The sequence below is a fragment of the Colossoma macropomum genome, unplaced genomic scaffold, assembly GCF_904425465.1.
Source record: "Colossoma macropomum unplaced genomic scaffold, Colossoma_macropomum, whole genome shotgun sequence".
NCBI lineage: Eukaryota > Metazoa > Chordata > Actinopteri > Characiformes > Serrasalmidae > Colossoma > Colossoma macropomum.
In genome coordinates, this window is record NW_023494800.1 from 36,905,033 (window position 1) to 36,926,311 (window position 21,279).

Sequence of the window (21,279 nt, forward strand, 5' to 3'; positions counted from 1 at the left end):
ATTTGAGGAAAAATTATTTTTACTTAATAAATCAGACTCCAGAAAATACGTCAGAACCGAGTGAAAATAAGTTGTTATTTTATGGAAGAGAAACTCTATAGATTTTCCAAAACTTCTGCAAAATTAAATGGTTGAAATGTAAACAAAGTTGTTCAGAGTGGTTTGCTGTGAAATCATCAGTCCTTCCAGAGTTAATACTGTGTCTGTATAGGAACCAAACGTCCTAAAAGTTTAATCCTTTAAAAATCTCCCTCACAGAATATTATTAGATTAGACAAAATGGTTATGAATATGTTACCTGATGCCTGAGATACTGTTTTATTAAAGTCCGAGATACAATTTTGGCATTTTTAAAAAATCCATTCATGGTGGAGGGATACATGCAAGACGTACCACAGTAAAATAGTCCCCAAAGAAAACTTATTATTTCAGATTTTCCACTATTTTCCATCATCAACATTCCATATAAACTCAGAAGACTCATGTAGGTTCACTGGTGGTTCTGGATAGTAAATAAAATGTCTATATTTGTGTTGTAGTCATGGCGACCCCTGGTTCCTATCACCACCACTGTAAAGACACCTGAACCATTTCACACCAAACCTCTCTGAATGATCTCAAACAGTGAATTATGCAGTTTTGAAAAATATGTGGAAAATGTCATTATTTTCAGATACTGAGTCAATATTTTGAGAAAATAACTAATCATTTTAGGATTATAAGTCTATATTTTATTGTTGTATTGTATTTTACAATATTTTGTCATTTTTTGACACACTGCTGCCACAAACGAGGCAGATTTCTTCCTCTACCTGGAGGGAATGGGTTTCATAAAATTAGCATGCCACATAAGTGTAGCAAAAAGACCTTTCACCACGGTTTTGGTGGTATTGGTCAGTAAAGCCAGGTCTTGGCCTTTAAAGGGACAACTTATCCAAACCCTACTAACCAAGCAACAACGTCCGCAAGCTAACACTGTCAGTGATTAGCATGCTAAATGCTAACACTGGTGCTCATTCCTTGCTGTTAGCTCAGCCGAGTTTGGTTATCCGAGGCTCTTTAATGTAGCTTCAGCACCTGGCGGTATGGCAGACTTCCATATTCGACTTTGGGTATTCTCACCAGGGTTAGCAACTGTTAGCATATCATTAGCATTAGCATTAGCATCAGGTCCATCCTTTCCAGATCCATTGCTTTAAAAGGGCTGGAGGCGTTCCCAGCTCCTGTGAACAGTGTGTGGGGTTCTCCTGATGACGCGAGGGCGGGGACACACACATACACACACAGCCAGCAGACGTCCACTATCCATGGGGTCACTGTCATTGTCCTGGGATACAAGTGTCAGGCTGGTGTTGATGTGGGGGTCCGTCTAGATGGAGGGTGTGTGCTTTGTGTGAGTGTGTGTCAGTGGTTTCTGTGTTGAGTGTTTGGGTTAGTGCATTGTGTGTGCGGTGTGTGCGCGTGTGCGTAAGAATGCCTGTTGACCGTAAGTGCCACTGAACTGCGCTGGATGGAGATTTCTGTCCGTTATCTGCTCCGCTGCCTCATCGGCCCTTGCTGTAGCCTGGAAAGAACTGATCCAGGAGCTGCTGGAGGTTCTTGTTGAGGGTCATGACATAGTCTTTGCCCAGATCGTGGCGACAGGCCGGGCACGTGTACACCTCCGCTCGGAACGACCTCTGCAGACAGGTCTGGGGTCAGGAGAGAAACAGCGTGGACAACATTGAGAGGTTATTCAACTGGACTGTGTATCTTCAATCTCACAACGACTGTTTAGGAAATGAATCAATACATCATGAAATCTCACATTTCACTGTGATTCAATTTGATTCTTTTGGCCCAATTCAATAAGTTTATAGTAGTTACTGAATCATTTATAGTAGATGCTGAATAATTCACAATACATACTGAATCATTCATATCAGATACTGAATTTACAGTAATTACTGAAAAATTTATGGTAGTTACTACATAATTCATAGTAGTTACTGAATAATTCATTATATATATATATATCGAATGTCACAATACTTGCTGAATATGTCATAGTAAATACTTAATCATTTATATTATATACTGAATGTACAATAATTGCTGAATAATTTATAGCATACATTGAATAATTCACATCACTTACTGAATAATTTATAGTGGCTAAATTACAGCACACAAAGAAATACTTAGTTACTAAGTATTAACTAAATAATTAATAGTAGATACAGAATATTTCATAGTAGTTACTGAATAATTAAGTGTTACTTAATATTTCATTGTAGTTACTGAATAATTCATTGTAGTTACTGAATAATTCATAGTAGTTACTAAATATTTCATAGTAAATACTGAATAATTTGTAGTAGATATTATATAATTCATAGTATTCATAGTAATTCATAGTTACTAAATAATTAATAGTAGACAATGAATAATACATGTTAGATATGGAACAATTCATAGCAGATGCTTAATAATTTGTGTTAGATACCAAATTATTCATAGTAGTTACTGAATATTTCATAGTACATACTGAATAATTTATAGTAGATACCAAATATTTCCTAGTAATTACTGAATAATTCATAGTAGATACTGAATAATTCAAAGTAGATACTGAATAATTCATAGTAGATACTGAATAATTCATAGTAGATATTTTATAATTCATAGTAGATATTCTGCAGTGTGTTGTACGGCTGAACGGTAAGATGAAAGCTTCATATTCAAACACGCACACACACACACACATACACACACACACACACACACACACATGCACACACACACGCACACACACACACACATACACACACACACACACACACACATGCACACACACACACATACACACACACGCACACACACACGCACACACACACACACATACACACACACACACACACACACACACACACTCACACACATACACACACACACACACACACACGCACACACACGCACACACACACACACATACACACACACACTCACACACACACACACACACACCTTGCAGACGTTGTGCTGGCAGGCGGTGGTGATGGGCTGGAAGGCGAGCTCCTGGCAGCACACACACATGAAGATCTGCTCCACTTTACGCAAGAAGTTCTGCAGGACAACAGGAAGTGATGCGTGACTGTCACCAAGGAAACAGTAAGATAGGCACAGCACGAGTCGGTCTGTAGAGGCGCTCGGCTCGCAGCGTGGAAATTACAGAGCATTATAAACTAACAGTGGTGCTGAGATCACAGCAACGACTCTGAATCAGGAACAGCGGCCAGCGGACTGACTCAGACACACAGACTCACAGAGACCACCTTCATTAAAACAGCTGAGACTTCAGTCACAGCTGTATCACTTTTAAGGACAGTGTGTGTTTATTCGTGTGTTTGAGTGTGTGAATGTTTACAGTTTGGATCAAAGTTTGAAGGGGAAAATCTAATTTACCCTAATTTACCTAATTTACCCTTGAATCACTTGAATCCTGATTTATAGCATTAGTTTGAGCATCTACAGTTTGGTTTATTTGGTTAAATTGGACCTAAGATTTGTTCCATTTTAAAAGCAGCGCATTTCATCACAGCAATATATCTGCAAAATAAGCTTCATCTGAATGTTTTTATTACTGTCAATAATTCAATAATATATTTTTTTCATGATGTGAATGCAGGGTGAACAAGAAAATGAGATAACTGCACTTTCTATGAAGTTGGCTTCTTATTTGAATTTGCAGTTCCACCTTAACCCTCTATTGCATGATGTTGCCTGAGGGCAACAAACTCATTTTCCACACTTTGCAATAACGTTATACATATTTAAAGACAACAACAGGGTTAACAATAAAGGGAAGAGTTTGTCAATAAACAGCAGGTACTTGGTCAAACTCTCTCTTAGTGGGCGCATTTAAACCTCATCTTTAACGTTCAGTATTGATTTTCTTTGTTATGAGAATTTGCAGACATGTTTGTTGCCTAGAACCAACGTGTGTGACAGGGAAATGGATTTAGCCACTCACAAGCCAGGTCTCATCACTTTGGGGAACACGGCTCTATATGATTTCTTCCCATTATCGCACAATGTTACCTCAAGCAACATACTCCAAAAGGACCCATGCACACATTATTATTATTACTTTATGATTTTTAATTTAATAATCGGGCCAATCAAAGACAATTTTATGCAAGAAAAGTGAATTCAACATTTTTTTTTTTAATTGCTCTCATAATGCGTGCGGTAGAGGGTTAAGCAGTACCGTAGTTACTGTAACTGCTGCACCATTTAAGGTGGAGCAGCAAAATTTAATAAGAACCTGGCGAATAGGAAACTTCGCCTTCAGGGAACGACTGATACAGATACTGATACAGTGTCAGAAGCCGTAAGTCTATTAGAGATGACCAACCAACATGGTCTGAGGTGAGTGTGAGATGATTTAGGCATGCAGTTAGCACCATGCTAACTGGTGGGGTATATGCTGCTATTATTTGCCAGCTTCATTAGCATCCAGTGTAAAATTAAAGAAGCAAACTTGAAACAATAAACATCTTGGCTGAATGACTACATTTGGAGTGAGTGTGTGTGTGTGTGTGTGTGTGTGTGTGTGTGTGTGTGTGTGTGTGTGTGAGTGTGTGTGTGAGTGTGAGTGTGTGTGTTAGTACCGGTCCCTCAATGAGGAAGCCCAGAGCCTCGTCCCAGAGTTTCTTGTTGGCTTGGTCCTGCTGTATGAGGGAGCGCTGCTGCTCAGACAACACGAACGCCTCCACCTCCTTCAGCCGCTTCGATTTGGGCTCATCCTGCTCATCACACTCTGAACACACACACACACACACACACACACACACACACACACACACACACACACGATTTATTAATAATGTTTAGATTTGACCACTCTGGTTCAGTGCATCATTAAATCTCAGAATACACTGAGTACACAAACATAACTGTTCATGTTTGCTAAAATGCAGCTAAAATGTTGCTAAGTGGATGCTGCAGTATCCAAGGTGGATGGAAATGCATTGCTAGGTGCTACCGTAAATGAAGTTCCACCTTAAATTCTGTACTGTGTGTGAGTGTGTGTGTGAGAGATGTCCATTGTGACATCAAGTGTGACAGCTAGTTTGAAAGTCCCAAACATTCTGCCCATTCATTTCCTAAGGGAAAAAAATATCGTCTTTGAACGCTAATTTTACGAAAACCGTATATCGGATCGCTTAGAAGCACAAGCAACCTAATCTGGTATAGGACCTACGATCCTGCAAAGTTTTAAGGTTCTAGCTCGAAAACTGTGGGACGAAAAACATTTTATATTTTGAGCGTAGAATAATAATATGAAGATTATGAAGAACAGTAATAATTAATAATGTGTCCTGTGTGTATTATGTAAACACCTTTGTCTTTTGGCGTTTCTTGGTCGCCATTACTGTGCACCTCCTCGTCCTTGTTCACTGCGTCCTTCTCTTCTTGCTCCTCCTCCTCCTCCTCCTCCTCCTCCTCTTCCTTCACTCTTTTTGCTGGCCGGCCAGTTTTCGGTCGCCCCCGGCCTCCGTGTCTCTTACCCCGCGACGGCCCACCTCGTGTCCCCCTCACACTCGCCTCCTTCTTACTCTTATTCGCCATGGCTTCCAGATAGCCAGGAGGGTACTGAGAGAGAGAGAGAGAGAGAGAGAGAGAGAGAGAGAGAGAGAGAGAGAGACAACAGACTTACAGGTGTTAATGCTCAACTAACTCTAACTGGCCACTTTATTAGAAACACCCACCTTGTGCTTCCAATAACTGGCCACTTTATTAGAAACACCTACCTTGTGCTTCAATTGAGTGGCCACTTTATTAGAAACATCCACCTTGTGCTTTTACTCGCTGGCCACTTTATTAGAAACACCCACCTTGTGCTTCCATTAACTGGCCACTTTATTAGAAACACCTACCTTGTGCTTCAGTTGACTGGCCACTTTATTAGAAATGCCAACTCTGTACTCTGTGTATAGATGTGTGTGTGTGTGTGTATTTATATGTCTATATGTGTGTGGGTGTGTGTGCCTGTGTCTGTGTGTGTGTGTGTGTGTGTGTGTCCTCACCTGCACCTTCAGGCCGAGTTTCTTGCTGCGCTCAATTCCTTCAGGCGTCCACGGCGCTGGCTCCACGTCATCACGCCTCAGCAGGTAACGCCACACCAGGAAACCACACTTACCGATCTCAGGCCAGTACTTCACCACCTGCAGGATGGAGAAACGTCAGAATCTTTACTCTTTAGGTAGCCTCTTCCCTCAGCGCCCCTTAACTGCTGCACCTTTTAAGGTGGAACAGGAAAATTCGAGCAAGAAACTGAGGCGCCGAATGTAGTCTTAACTGCCGCACCTTTTAAGGTGGAACGGGAAAATTCGAGCAAGAAGGAGCACTGAAGGGAGGAGTGTATGTGTTTTGCTGTCTTCACCTTCAGCAGGACTAACTGACCAGTTCCTAATGATCTGAGAGTTCTGCTCGGCTCATATCGCTGCAGCGTCGGCCCTTTTGAATAGCTTCATTTTTTTTTAACACCGAGAAGTATTTCTAAACCGAGACTCAGAAGGCAGCACATCCTCCTCTGGGCATCACCGGATACCAAAACAACTTAGTTATTCAAAGCAGAGAGATCGATTTCCTCAGACAGTTGTGTGCAGGTGTGTTGAGACTCAGAGACGGAGAAAACAGCATGAATGGTTTTGTTCCTCAGCTGCTTTTCGCTTTGAGTCACCGCAAAGCCAGAGAGGAAGAGGCAATGAACACAACAGCGTAAAACGACCTCACGTCACACCTGAACCCACTGACCTCGCCTGCTCCACCAACGGCATGGCAGTATCTGATTACCACTCAGATACATCACAAAATCACTCCTTAGATCACAGATATGCTGTACGATGTTTAAAGCAGGGTTTCAAGTCTTTAGCAGAGATGTTCACAAGTCATTGCACCAAAGTTTGCTTTGAAGGCCATCACGGTGACCACACGCCTCTCTCTTTGAACGGGGAGAGGCCAACAAACCCCAAACACAAAGCCACATTAATGTTTCCAAAACACATGAGAAATCATTGGTTAAAACCACACAGAAACAGCACGATTTGTTTGCAGCGTTCGGCTCAAATAACGCACAAAAACTTCCTTTTTCAGCTTGTTCTGGCTACTGCACGAAGGATGGGACTTTCCCCGTAAACAGACGCCATGTGGAGTGACTTTCTCCTTCTTTATAATGTCTAAGAAATAAACAAAACTGAAAAAAAAAATTCTACAATTCAGATGATAAAGATATCACGATATAAAAAAAGGGAAAAAAAAAGATAATAGTAATAATAACAATAAAAACATTGCAAGATAATTATTTTTTTTATTAGTAGTACTATTATTCTTGCTACTGTTGCCATCATTATTATTATTATTACTGTTATTATTATTATTGCAGTAATAGCAGCAACTAAAATGTATTTGTCATTGTGTAAACACTGCCAAACACTCTAGTAGCTTCACTGCAGGAGCATGGAGGTGCAGTGGGTAGTGCTGTTGCCTCACAGCAAGAAGGGTCTGGGTTTGATTCCCTGGCCGGGTAACCAGCGTCCTTTTCTGGGTCAGGTTTCCTCCCACAGTCCAAAGACATGCAATCAGGCTGATTGGAGATGCTAAATTGCCCCTGGGTGAGTGTGTGAATGTATGTGTCTGTCTGTCTGCCCTGTGATGGACTGGCGACCTGTCCAGGGTGTTTCCTGCCTTCCACCTAATGAGTGCTGGGATAGACTCCGCCACTCCCCGCGACCCAGGAGGATAATCGGCTTATATAATGTGTGTGATATTTAACAAAGACAGCTCACTATTCCAGTTTATCACATTAAGTATTCTTCTTCAGCGTGCTGAACAGTTTCCTCCTCAACCAGGCTTCAAACAATCTCCCAATCACAGGCCAACATGATGTCCAGGGCAAAGAAATGTACGTCTAATTTTCTGAATTATATTTTTATTGAACAAAGCGACAGATTTGACTGTTTATTCATTTGGTAAACATGTGTTTGTAGAACTTGCTGCTCAGCTCAGCAGCACAAACACTGTGTGTGTGAATGACCAGCGTGTCTGAGCTGCGGCTGAAATCGACCCAAAATGTGTCCAAGCATAAACGTCTGAAACGGGGTGTGAAAACACAACATATTCATTAAAATACACTCTTAAAAAAAGATGGTTCTTCAAGGGTTCTTTAGTAAGGTCAATGGGTCTGTATAGAACCATGACCACTCAAAGAACCCTTTGCATGATTGAAGGGTTCACTGCATTATGAAAGGGTCCTTCAGATTGATGGAGAATGTGCAGTAGATGGTTCTATACAGGACCTTGTTATAAGCTTCACATCATAAAAACTGAAGAGCGCTTTGTGGTGCTATACAGAACCCGTTTCAAAAGGATTCAATACAGAACCATCTACAGCATGTTCTCCATCAGTTTGAAGAGATGGTTTGGTGTGAAATGGTTCAGATGTCTTTACAGTGGTGGTGATAGGAACCAGGGGTCGCCATGACTACAACACAGATATAGACATTTTATTTACCATCCAGAACCACCAGTGAACCTACACGAGTCTTCTGAGTTCATATGGAATGTTGATGATGGAAAATAGTGGAAAATCTGAAATAATAAGTTTTCTTTGGGGACTATTTTGCCTCACAGCGCCCTGCATGTATCCCTCCACCATGAATGGAGTTTAAGTTCTCTAAACTATCATAAAACAGTGTCTCAGTCATCAGGCAGTGAATTCATAACCATTTCATGTAGGAACTTTCTGTGAGGGAGCTTTTAGAGGGGGACGTCTGGTTCCTATCACCACCACTGTGAACAGTTCTGACTCGGTAAGTCACATCAGGCCACTCAGAGTTCCCGTTTAAACTAGTTGTACAGTAAATGTGAGTGCACAGCCACTATTCAAAGCCAAGAGAATGAGCACAGCTCTTTGTGCATGAGAGAGCAGCTGAAATTTGAAACTAGGACATTCAAGACACCATCAAATGATTGTTTTTAAAAACACAGTCTGAAAAAACTGCGCTGTGTGTGTATAAATATAAATATTAGACTTGGTATCAGCAGGTACTCAAAATTAGTGCACTTATCAGTATAAAAAATGGTTCAGGGTGTTTCGGTCAGTCATAAGATAAAAATACAAATCTTCTAGTATTTTTTAACACAACGAGTCTGTGAGGCTTAGGCTGCCTCCAAAACCCCAACCAACAATAACTGCAGTTTGCGGTACAGGAGCTGTTTAGTCTCCATGACGACTTCAGTCTGGACTGAATTTCGGACAGTATCTATTACAGAATAACAGTTCCTACCTTCATAATCTCATCATGAACTCCAGATAAGAAAACAGCATCACACAAACATCCTAACTAGACTAAACCTCCTAAATCCTGTCCTAACTTTAGGATGAACCCCAACAGGGTCCTCACTTCTGTTTAAGGTCTGTTTCTATGGTTTTTAGGCAGCTGAGTCAGCAGCATAGTTCACTACCAGCATAATGAGCTCCATTTATCTCTACTGTAAAACGCTGCTTTCACTGTGAGATGATTTTCTTTTCTAACTCTGCGTTTTAAAGATCTCAGACGCTGCAGACTCGATCTCCACCGCCCCTCTGATCACCTTCGTGTGTTAATGTTGATGATGAAATATTACAGTGATGGTGGTGAATAATGAGGAGACGGAGCTGAACGTGTGTCTGTTTATTAGGAGGAGTAACGTTAGCGCGCTCGGCTGAAGCGTTTGGGAAATGGAGACTGAAACTGGGGAGCGACGCTCTGATAAACAGCAGGGGGCGCTCTCACAGTATTCACTACTTAACTCTTTAGTTTTGACCTTCTTTACATTAGTAACAGCAGCTGAGACTCACATTTTAACATTTTGATGACTCATTTACGTTTCAGCTGTGTGTTTATGATCGGTTGCTAGGTAACAGACATGACAGCTAAATTAAGATCAGATTTGCTTCGTATGTTACTAAACAAAAGCATACAAGTCAGTGGAACTGAGTGAGCTGTCAGATTTACTTCAAGAGTTTGTTTGCTCAGTGTAATCTTGCTGAGTATAACTCACCATTTTTCCCACTGGCTTGTGGGATCCAGTATTTGCATATAGTTTTGCATGTTTTACTCTCCCTCTTTGTGTCTTTCCCCCAGCCTTAGCTTCCACTGTGTGTGCATCTTTCTTATTCTCCACATTTAACTGCCTTGCCTACACTACTGTTGGCTGTAAGTGCAGGTTTCCATGTTACCTACTGCTGATCTTAAAGGAGAACTTCACTGATTTTTCAAAAATTCTACATAATTAAGTGGTTAAGATGTAATCAGAGCGGTTCAGAGTGGTTTGGTGTGAAACGCTCTGTTCTAGATAAACTTACCGAGTCAGAACTGTTCACAGTGGTGGTGATAGGAACCAGACGTCCACCTCTAAAAGCTCCCTCACAGAAAGTTCCTACATGAAATGGTTATGAATTCACTGCCTGATGACTGAGACACTGTTTTATGATGGTTTAGAGAACTTAAACTCCATTCATGGTGGAGGGATACATGCAGGGCGCTGTGAGGCAAAATAGTCCCCAAAGAAAACTTATTATTCCAGATTTTCCACTATTTTCCATCATCAACATTCCATATAAACTCAGAAGACTCTTGTAGGTTCACTGGTGGTTCTGGATAGTAAATAAAATGTCTATATTTGTGTTGTAGTCATGGTGACCCCTGGTTCCTATCACCACCACTGTAAAGACATCTGAACCATTTCACACCAAACCGCTCTGAATCTCTCTGTTTGTTTATATCTCACACACTGAGTTATGTGCAACATTTGAAAAATCTGTGGAATTTTATTATATTGGCTTTAACCAATATAATACCAGGAAGTTTTTTTTACTTTCTACATTAAAACAGGTCCACACTGCAGACATTTAGATGTTCTGTAAACACACCTTCCTGCTGCAGGCTGTGGATAATGTCTGTTTATGTCACCTCTATGACAGCGGCATAAATAAAAAACTGAAGTAAAAAGGATCGGTACTAGAAAGGACTTAATACAGCCGACTTCAATCCATGAAATTATTCCTCAGCTCTGATCCCAACCTTTTACATCAGGACTTTCCCTAAAGTATCGTTGAGCAACCACCGTGGTAACCATGGAGACACAGTGCTCAAAATGATAGTCTCTCTATCATTTAAGTAGGTTAGCTGATCAACAATGCTTTTGGGAAAGACACCCCTGATCGGGACGTCCCTCGTGTGTGTTCTGTTACCTTATAAATCCCGTCGTAGCGGTTGCCCTCCTCCGGAGCGTACTTGCTGATTCGCCGGCCCTTCGAGCTCCGGATCACTCTCACTGGTTTTCCCGCCCGCCAATTCCGAGACTCCGCCCCGTCCTTATCATTCAGAGGGGCGTCACAGTTCAGCGCCAGAGCCCTGAGGTCAAACAATGACAAGACAGTATAGTATAAACTAAAAAAAGACAGCTGCTTGTTTTTTGTTTTGGTTTCCTACACCCTTATAATGAACATATGTACAAATACAAATAGGGACTGATAGAATACCTAACTTAAATAAATAAATAAATAAATAATAATATATATATATATATATATATATATATATATATATATATATATATATATATATATATGCACATACACATACCCATATGGTTATACATACACAGATATATATACACGTTTTTATATGTGTGTGTATATATATACATATATATATATACACACACACACACACACACATTATACATATACATATATAAACATTACATATATATATATATATATATATATACATACATACATATATATATATAATTAACTCCATTATAGTATCATAAATACACCAATTCTAGATGACACTGACTATTCTTAACTCTGTAAGGAGGGTCTAATTTTAAAGGGACAGTTTGTGTACATGCCTACTTCATCACTAGCCTTGAACCGTGTTGAGTTGCTACGTTTTTTGTAAATGAACACTCATTTTGAAATTGTCGCCTTTACAATGTGTCAAAAAAGTCAAGACAGGAACAATTTAAGACTAGAAACATTGTGAAAAGTTCAAAATACGTCTTATACAAATGATGCAAAAGGAGCATCCAGGAAAGGCTGAGTCTTTTATGAGTGCCATTAAAAAAAACAACAGTTTAAGAGCGTTCACCCTTTATACTACATATCATCATCAAAACATTCAGGGAACCCGGAGAACTCTCTGTGCGTAAAGGAAAAGGCCGAAAACTGTGACCTTCAATCCCAGCGTATATTTACAAAACAAGTAGTGTATAAAGTACATTAAATATCATGTTTACATTGAATTTAATACCGGTCAAACAGAATCTACTAATCACTACTTTCTGTTTTTATCAGCATTTCAGACACGGCACCAACTTTTTTGGAATTGAGGTTTATAGACAACAGTATGTCACACTAGTGATGCACTGATACCTTTTTTTTTTTTTAGAGTACAAGTACATATTTTTTAGTACACGATACCGAGTCCAATACCACACTGAGTAACCTACTTGAGTGCAATGTACCTCAACAGTTAAATCATTAAATCTATCTGATGTTAATGAAGGTCGTTATCTAGCTCTGCTACATCAGTGATCTCTGACTGAGCAGCGCTGCAGTGGAGGTTTAGTTCCCTGTCAGAAAAGCTCTTCTGCACAGCTGTAAGTAAAGTAGGTTTCATAGTTTTGTTCCTTATCTCTTTCAGCAGCAGCACAGCGACAGCAGGAATCACATCTGAGGCTAACACATCCAAGGAGCTCACGCTTCCAGTTTTCTGTCTTGTTGGAGTCGTTTGATTGGCTGGTTGAGCTGTAGCTGAATGTCCTCTAAAGCCAGACAGACACTGTGTGATGTTAGAGATCTTGTTCTTTGGTGACTCTCACTGTCCGTTTAATAGACCATCGTGTTCAGACAAAGCTACGATTTATAAACTCACACTGTACGAAACGCTCCGTCTGACTGACCTGCTACGGGAAACGCAGCCTCTACAGACGCTCTGTCTACAGACCGTTATCAATAAAGCTGATTCACTCAGAATAACATGCAGCTAAATACACTGAACTGAAATATAAAATCAGTCTTTTTACAGCCTATTTTACAAATACAATCACCATAACAACGTTTATACCTCACTATCTTATTCAGTCAAACAGAGTGAAGTTGCATATACGAAGCAAATCCCGACTTTTTTGCCTCCGTTTTGTTGGCCTACATGTCTCCACTCATGTTGGTGAAGCTGTTGTGTTTGTGTGTTTAATCACAAAGTGTATTCCTGGTGGGAATCTGCCAAGGCCGAGTGTTTGAAGTGACCGGTGGCTTTGTGTCCGACTGTCACAGCAGCACTTCACTATGAGAGCAGAGCCTCTTTCACTGTCAGCTTGGGTCGTTTGCTCATTAGTGCAGCAACTACACGGTATCAGCTAGGACCAGTGCATTTTTATGAGTACACTCTTTAAAAAGATGGTTCTTCAAGGGTTCTTTAGTAAAGAAAATGGTTCTATATAGAATGCTATACACTCAGTGAACCCTTTGCCTGTTTGAAGAAATGTTTCATAAAATGGTTCTTCAGACTGACGGAGAATGTGCTGTATATGGTTCTACATAGCACCTAAAAGGGTCCTGCTATGTTACAATATTAAGCTTGTTATAATGAAGGAAGCCTTTTTGTTGCTATATAGAACCCTTTTCAAAAAGGTTCTATATAGAACCATCTACAACACACTATCTATCAATCTGAAGAACCATTTCACCATGCAAAGAAGCTTTTAAACATGCAAAGTGTTTGAGTGTTCATGGTTCTACATAAAACCATTTTCTTCACTAAAGAACCTTTGAAGAGCCGTCTTTTTTAAGGGTGTACAAGTAAATGTGCACAGTATTGTGCACAACGTGATCCCAGTATCGGTAATGATGCATCTCTATGTCACACAGTTTCAGAAACCACCTAAGCGAGTAGAGGAGAGTAATATGATGATACTGATCGTTACAGTGATAATATATCACTGTAACGATCAGTATCATCATATTACTCTCCTCTATGATTTATGAATGCAGTTAGCACCATGGGGCACACGCACCCATTACCTGTACCCGCATTAGCTTTGTAGCTTCTGTGCTAAACTAACATCAGGCACTAAACCCGGCTGGCTAATCAACAATATTTGGGGTAAGTACAGCACCTGTTCATGTGTGTGAGCGTCTGGTCGAACGAGTGCTCTCCGATCCGTTTGTTTCCCGAGAGGTCGCGACCTCCGCTGCCCGTGTATGTGAACTCATCTCCCCTGTCCTGAAAAGGTCAAAGATCACAGCATTAGGTTCAGGTCAGCATGTGGTCATTGGCTCTAAAAAAAGGGTAATGTTATTAGAGAGGGAAAAAAACATTCTTCATCTTAAAACGCAATAATGAGAATTTATTACGAGTAATCTATCGCAGCGTTCATCGTGAAATGTTTTCACCATGATAAAATAATTTCACAGTGATCTGACAGTGATTACATGTTAGTTAGCAGAGCTGGTCCTGGATAAGCGGTCAGGAAAGGGTCCTGAAACCTTTTACAAAAAATTACAAAATTCACGCTTGTGTCTCTCAAAACGAGCAATCAAAATTTAATCTAACCTCAAAAACTCCTCGTCTGCTCCCTCCAAACCAGGAGAAGAATTTTAGACACGGACAGACAGAGAAAAAAGGAAGGGGAGGAGAGAGAAAAAAAAACAGAGAAAATGAGAGAGAAGGGAGCAAAAACAAAAAAGGCAAAAAAAAGAAAAAGAAAGAAAGAAAAAGAAATGAGCAACAGAAAGAGGAGATAGAGAGAAAAATCAAGAAAGAGAGGGAGAAAGAAAGTGTGGAAAGAGAGATGGAGAGGCAGAGAGAGTGTGGAGAGAGAGAAAGAGAGAGAGAGAGAAAAAGATAGAGATAGAGTGACTAAAAGAAAGAAGAGGAGAGAAAACGAGATAGAGAAGGGGTGAAAATGAGAAAATTGAGAAAGAAAGAGAAAGGAAAGAAAAGAGAGTGAGAAATGACAAACAGAAGAGAGAGAAAAAGATTGAGAGAGAAAGAGAGAGAGAGGAGGAGAGTAAAAGAGGTAGAGTAGGAGGCAAAAACGAGAAAGGTGAGAAGAAAAAAAAGCGTGAAAAATGAAAGGAGAAAGAAATTAAAACCCTACTGACCTCCACCTCCCATCCTGGTACCCTACTGACCTCCACCTCCCATACTGACCTCCCATTTCCCCACCCTGTAACCCCACTCTACTGACCCCGACCATCCATAACCCCACCCTACAGACCTTGACCCCCATATCCCCATCCTTCCAATCTGAACCCACATACCCCAACTCTACTAACCTCGACCCCATATCCCAATCCTACTGACCCAACCCCATACCTTGAACCTACTGACCCAATCCCCCGTACCCCACCTCTACTGAACCCGACCTATACCCCACCCTACTGACGCTGACCCTACTGACCCCGACCCCCCGTACTCCACCTCTACTGTACCCAACCTGTACCCCCGACGCTTCTAACGCCCATCCTACTGACCCTGACCCTACTGACTCCGACCCTGACCCCGACCCATACTGATGCCCACCTACCTTTGCCTGACCCTACTGACCCCGACCCTACTGACCCTGACCTTTACTGATGCCCACCCTACTGACCCTGATCCTTACTGATGCCCACTCTACTGACCCTGATCCTTACTGATGCCCACCCTACTGAACCCGACCCTTACTGATGCCCACCTTACTGACCCTGATCCTTACTGATGCCCACCCTACTGAACCCGACCCTTACTGATGCCCACCTTACTGACCCTGATCCTTACTGATGCCCACCCTACTGAACCCGCCACCTTACTGATGCCCACCCTACTAATGCCCACCTTACTGAGCCTGACCCTACCGACCCTGACCCTACTGATGTCCATCCTACTGCACCCCACCCTACTGAACCTGACCCCTACTGACCCTGATCCTTACTGATGCCCACCCTACAGCCCCTGACCCTACTGAACCTGCCCCTTACTGATGCCCACCCTACAGAACCTGCTCCTTACTGATGCCCACCCTACTGAACCCGCCCTTTACTGATGCCCACCCTACTGAACCTGCCCTTTACTGATGCCCACCCTACTGAACCCGCCCCTTACTGATGCCCACCCTACTGCCTCCGACCCTACTGAACCTGCCCCTTACTGATGCCCACCCTACTGCCTCCGACCCTACTGAACCCGCCCCTTACTGATGCCCACCCTACAGAACCTGCTCCTTACTGATGCCCACCCTACTGATTCCTACCCTACTGTACCCACCCCTTACTGATGCCCACCCTTACTGACACCCACCTTACTAAACCTAACCCTTACTGAAGCCCTCCCTACTGACCCTGACCCTACTCATGCCCACTCTACTGAGCGCGACCTTTACTGACGCCCACCCTGACCCCGAACCGATGCCCACCCGACTGAGCCTGACCCTACCCTTGTTATTTTCTTTGTTGTGTTAGGGCTACTTTTGTAATGCTTTGGCAGTACTGTACTTCACATACTCACACTAATACAGAGAGAGAGAGAGAGAGAGAGAGAGAGAGAGGACACAATAAAGAGAAAGAAAGAGAGAGAAGGAATTAAAAAAGAGAAAGGTGAGAGAAATAGAAGAGCAATAGAAAAAAATTTGAAGGAGAGAGGGAAAAGAAATCATACAGAGGAGAGAGAACGGCATTAAGAGACAGAGTATATAGAGAGAGACAGAGACAGAGAGAGAGGGGTAAGATAGACAGAAACAAAGAGAGAAGAGAGACAGAAAAGGAGAGAGGAGACAGAAAAAAGAGAGAGAGGAACAGAAAATAAGAAGTGAAAGACAGAGAAAGAAACAAGAAGAAAGAAAGAAAGAAAGAAACAGAGAAAAAAGACTGCAGTACTCGGTGGAAAAAAGAGCAGACTGTCTAGTTTATTTATACACTGGAACTGTTACAATAGCAACCGGCCAATCAGAGAGAGGGAGAGAGAGAGAGAGAGAGAAAGAGAGAGAGACAGAGAGAGAGAGAGAGAGAAAGAGAGAGAGAGAGAGAGAGAGAGAGAGAGAGAGAAAGAGAGAGAGAGAAAGAGAGAGAGAGAGAGAGAGAGAGAGAGAGAGAGAGGTCTGTGAAGAGGTAATGTTGTGTGATGTAAAATACTCTCCGAACGCTGAATGCTAACACCCACCACTTCGTCCTCGAAGCCGCCGGCCAGCACCAGCGAGTAGGAGCCGTCGTTACTGCGGCCGTGGATTCCGCCCACATGAGGCCGGTGAACACCAGCTTCGCTCACCTACAGAACCAGCAACAAACAAACAAACACACAAACACACACTTTTACAACAGTGCTTTTGGCATTAGTACATCACCCATAGTGACTTACAGAACAGCTCTGCTGTCTCATCGCGTCCTTCTCCTCACTGTTATATCCAAACCTCATAACCTCATTTTTTAATTTTCATTAATTTTATTCATTTTATTTACACATTTACATTCATATGCAAAGGTTTGCGCACCCCTGGTCAACACACGTCTATTTTATTGCACAATTACTGTTTATTTGCTGAATTCAACACACTAGGAAAAGGATAAAACATTACAATTTTGGCTATAAATTCAGCACATAAACAGAAACTGATCACTAACATTCAAAGAAAAATGTCAAATATAAGTGTGTTCTCTGTGTGTGGACTTTTCTTCACTTAGAAAATCAACATAATATGTAATTTGGCCAGGGTCTTCAAACTTGTGACTACAACTGTATATTTCTATTTATTTTTTAAAAATATTTCTTTGTTAATTTTTATTTTTAATTATTTTATTACATAAATAATATTGTCCTATAAAACTTGTGTTGTTACGGACAAATTGGTAAACGTGCTGTAAAGGACGTGTTGTTAAGGATGCGTTATTTATAATGTGTTAAAGACAAGTTAAAGACGTGTTGTTAAGGACGCCTTGTTGTTATACACGTTGAGGACTGCACTGTTATTAATGGCGTGTTAGGGATGTGTTGTTAAGGACGTGTTGTTAAGGATGTGTTGTTAAGGACACGTTGCTAAGGACACATTGTTAAGGATGTGTTGTTAAGGACGTGTTGTTAAGGACTGCACTGTTGAGGATGCGTTGTTAAGGACACGTTTTTAAGGATGTGTTGTTAAGGATGCGTTGTTAAGAATGTGTTGTTAAGGATGTGTTGTTAAGGATGTATTGTTAAGAATGTGTTGTTAAGGATGTGTTGTTAAGGACGTGTTGTTAAGGACTGCACTGTTGAGGATGCGTTGTTAAGGACACGTTTTTAAGGATGTGTTGTTAAGGACGTGTTGTTAAGGACTGCACTGTTGAGGATGCGTTGTTAAGGACACGTTTTTAAGGATGTGTTGTTAAGGACGTGTTGTTAAGGACTGCACTGTTGAGGATGCGTTGTTAAGGACACGTTTTTAAGGATGTGTTGTTAAGGACGTGTTGTTAAGGACTGCACTGTTGAGGATGCGTTGTTAAGGACACGTTTTTAAGGATGTGTTGTTAAGGATGTGTTGTTAAGGATGCGTTATTAAGGACGTGTTAAGGATGCGTTGTTAAGGACTGCACTGTTGAAGATGCGTTATTAAGGATGCGTTATTAAGGACGTGTTAAGGATGCGTTGTTAAGGATGCGTTGTTAAGGACGTGTTAAGGATGTGTTGTTAAGGACTGCACTGTTGAAGATGCGTTATTAAGGATGCGTTATTAAGGACGTGTTAAGGATGCGTTGTTAAGGACTGCACTGTTGAAGATGCGTTATTAAGGATGCGTTATTAAGGACGTGTTAAGGATGCGTTGTTAAGGATGCGTTGTTAAGGACGTGTTAAGGATGTGTTGTTAAGGATGTGTTGTTAAGGATGCGTTGTTAAGGACGTGTTAAGGATGTGTTGTTAAGGACGTGTTGTTAAGGATGCGTTGTTAAGGACGTGTTAAGGATGCGTTGTTAAGGACGTGTTGTTAAGGATGCGTTGTTAAGGACGTGTTAAGGATGTGTTGTTAAGGACGCGTTGTTAAGGATGCGTTGTTAAGGACGTGTTAAGGATGCGTTGTTAAGGACGTGTTGTTAAGGATGCGTTGTTAAGGACGTGTTAAGGATGCGTTATTAAGGACGCGTTGTTAAGGACGTGTTGTTAAGGATGCGTTGTTAAGGACATGTTGTTAAGGATGCGTTGTTAAGGATGCGTTGTTAAGGATGCGTTGTTAAGGACGTGTTGTTAAGGAGGCGTTGTTAAGGACGTGTTGTTAAGGATGTGTTGTTAAGGACTGCACTGTTGAGGATGCGTTATTAAGGATGCGTTGTTAAGGACGTGTTGTTAAGGACGCGTTGTTAAGGATACGTTGTTAAGGATGCGTTTTTAAGGACGTGTTGTTAAGGATGCGTTGTTAAGGAGGCGTTGTTAAGGACGTGTTGTTAAGGATGTGTTGTTAAGGATGCGTTGTTAAGGACGTGTTGTTAAGGATGTGTTGTTAAGGACTGCACTGTTGAGGATGTGTTATTAAGGATGCGTTGTTAAGGACGTGTTGTTAAGGATACGTTGTTAAGGACGCGCTGTTGTGTTGTTAAGGACGTTGTTAAGGATGCATTGTGGATGTGTTAAGGTAACGCTGTTAAGGACTGCGTTGTTAAGGATACGTTGTTAAGGACGCGCTGTTAAGGATGTGTTGTTAAGGACGTTGTTAAGGACGCATTGTGGATGTGTTAAGGTAACGCTGTTAATGACTGCGTTGTTAAGGATGCGTTGTTAAGGACGTGTTGTTAAGGACGTTGTTAAGGATGCATTGTGGATGTGTTAAGGTAACGCTGTTAATGACTGCGTTGTTAAGTATGCGTTGTTGAGGATGCATTGTTGAGGATGTGTTGTTAAGGATGCGTTGTTAAGAACGTGTTGTTAAGGATGTGTTGTTAAGGACTGCACTGTTGAGGATGTGTCGTTAAGGATGTGTTGTTAAGGAAGCACTGTGGATGTGTTAAGGTAACGCTGTTAAGGATGCGTTGTTAAGGACGTGTTGTTAAGGATGTGTTGTTAAGGACTGCACTGTTGAGGATGTGTTGTTAAGGACGTGTTGTTAAGGATGTGTTGTTAAGGACTGCACTGTTGAGGATGTGTTGTTAAGGACTGCACTGTTAAGGATGTGTTGTTAAGGACTGCACTGTTGAGGATGCGTTGTTAAGGACGTGTTGTTAAGGATGTGTTGTTAAGGACTGCACTGTGGATGTGTTAAGGTAACGCTGTTAAGGATGCGTTGTTAAGAACGTGTTGTTAAGGATGTGTTGTTAAGGACTGCCCTGTTGAGGATGTGTTATTAAGGATGCGTTGTTAAGGAAGCACTGTGGATGTGTTAAGGTAACGCTGTTAAGGATGCGTTGTTAAGAACGTGTTGTTAAGGATGTGTTGTTAAGGACTGCACTGTTGAGGATGTGTTATTAAGGATGCGTTGTTAAGGACGTGTTGTTAAGGATGTGTTGTTAAGGATGTGTTATTAAGGATGTGTTATTAAGGATGCGTTGTTAAGGACGTGTTGTTAAGGATGTGTTGTTAAGGACTGCACTGTTGAGGATGTGTTATTAAGGATGCGTTGTTAAGGATGCGTTGTTAAGGACGTGTTGTTAAGGATGCGTTGTTAAGGATGTGTTGTTAAGGACATGTTAAGGACGCACTGTGGATGTGTTAAGGTAACACTGTTAAGGACGCGTTGTTAAGGATGTGATTGAGAAGGCAGAGGTAGTGCAGCTGTAACTGTGCTAATCACTTCAGCTCTGTGAGCTGCAACATGCATTAATATATGATTAATCAGTAAGTGGTTCCAGGTTTCAGCATTAGTGTTTCCTTACCTGTACGCGGAACTTCCAGGTGGTTCCCACAGGAACGCCAGGAACTGGTCCATAGTGATTAGAGGGAACGATGGTGCATTCTTTAGTACGACCCACACACGCCATTCCCTGCAACACACACACACACACACGCACACACACACACACACAGTTGGTCAGGCTCCTGTTGGATTCTGTATAAATCTTTACAGTCATACTGAAAGTGAGAAATGTGACACGTAACGAATCTTTTGATGGGTATGAAACTATGTACTTCCACTCTTATGCATACGGAAGCTTCACTGCTTTTTCAGGTTTTTTGAGGCGATGTTTTTAATTATTGTTGTTTCTTTCCAGGAATGAGCGAGTAAGTGTTTTCACTCCAGTGTTTC

At 41.4% G+C, this 21,279-nt stretch overlaps 1 protein-coding gene across 1 annotated transcript in view; it reads right to left on the reverse strand.

Moving 5' to 3' along the window:
• Nucleotides 1-492: 492 nt before the first annotated feature.
• LOC118819686 (E3 ubiquitin-protein ligase UHRF2-like) overlaps nt 493-21,279 on the reverse strand; it is a 90,617-nt gene continuing 69,830 nt past the window's right edge. Inside the window, exons 8-16 of the mRNA XM_036587531.1 lie at nt 20,909-21,016; nt 17,241-17,345; nt 14,218-14,324; nt 11,282-11,444; nt 6,072-6,209; nt 5,385-5,637; nt 4,653-4,801; nt 3,007-3,105; nt 493-1,691 (exon numbers count right to left, since the gene is read on the reverse strand). Of these exons, the coding sequence (XP_036443424.1) occupies nt 1,545-1,691; nt 3,007-3,105; nt 4,653-4,801; nt 5,385-5,637; nt 6,072-6,209; nt 11,282-11,444; nt 14,218-14,324; nt 17,241-17,345; nt 20,909-21,016 (1,269 nt within the window). The 3' untranslated portion in view covers nt 493-1,544. The remainder of the gene's footprint in view (nt 1,692-3,006; nt 3,106-4,652; nt 4,802-5,384; nt 5,638-6,071; nt 6,210-11,281; nt 11,445-14,217; nt 14,325-17,240; nt 17,346-20,908; nt 21,017-21,279) is intronic.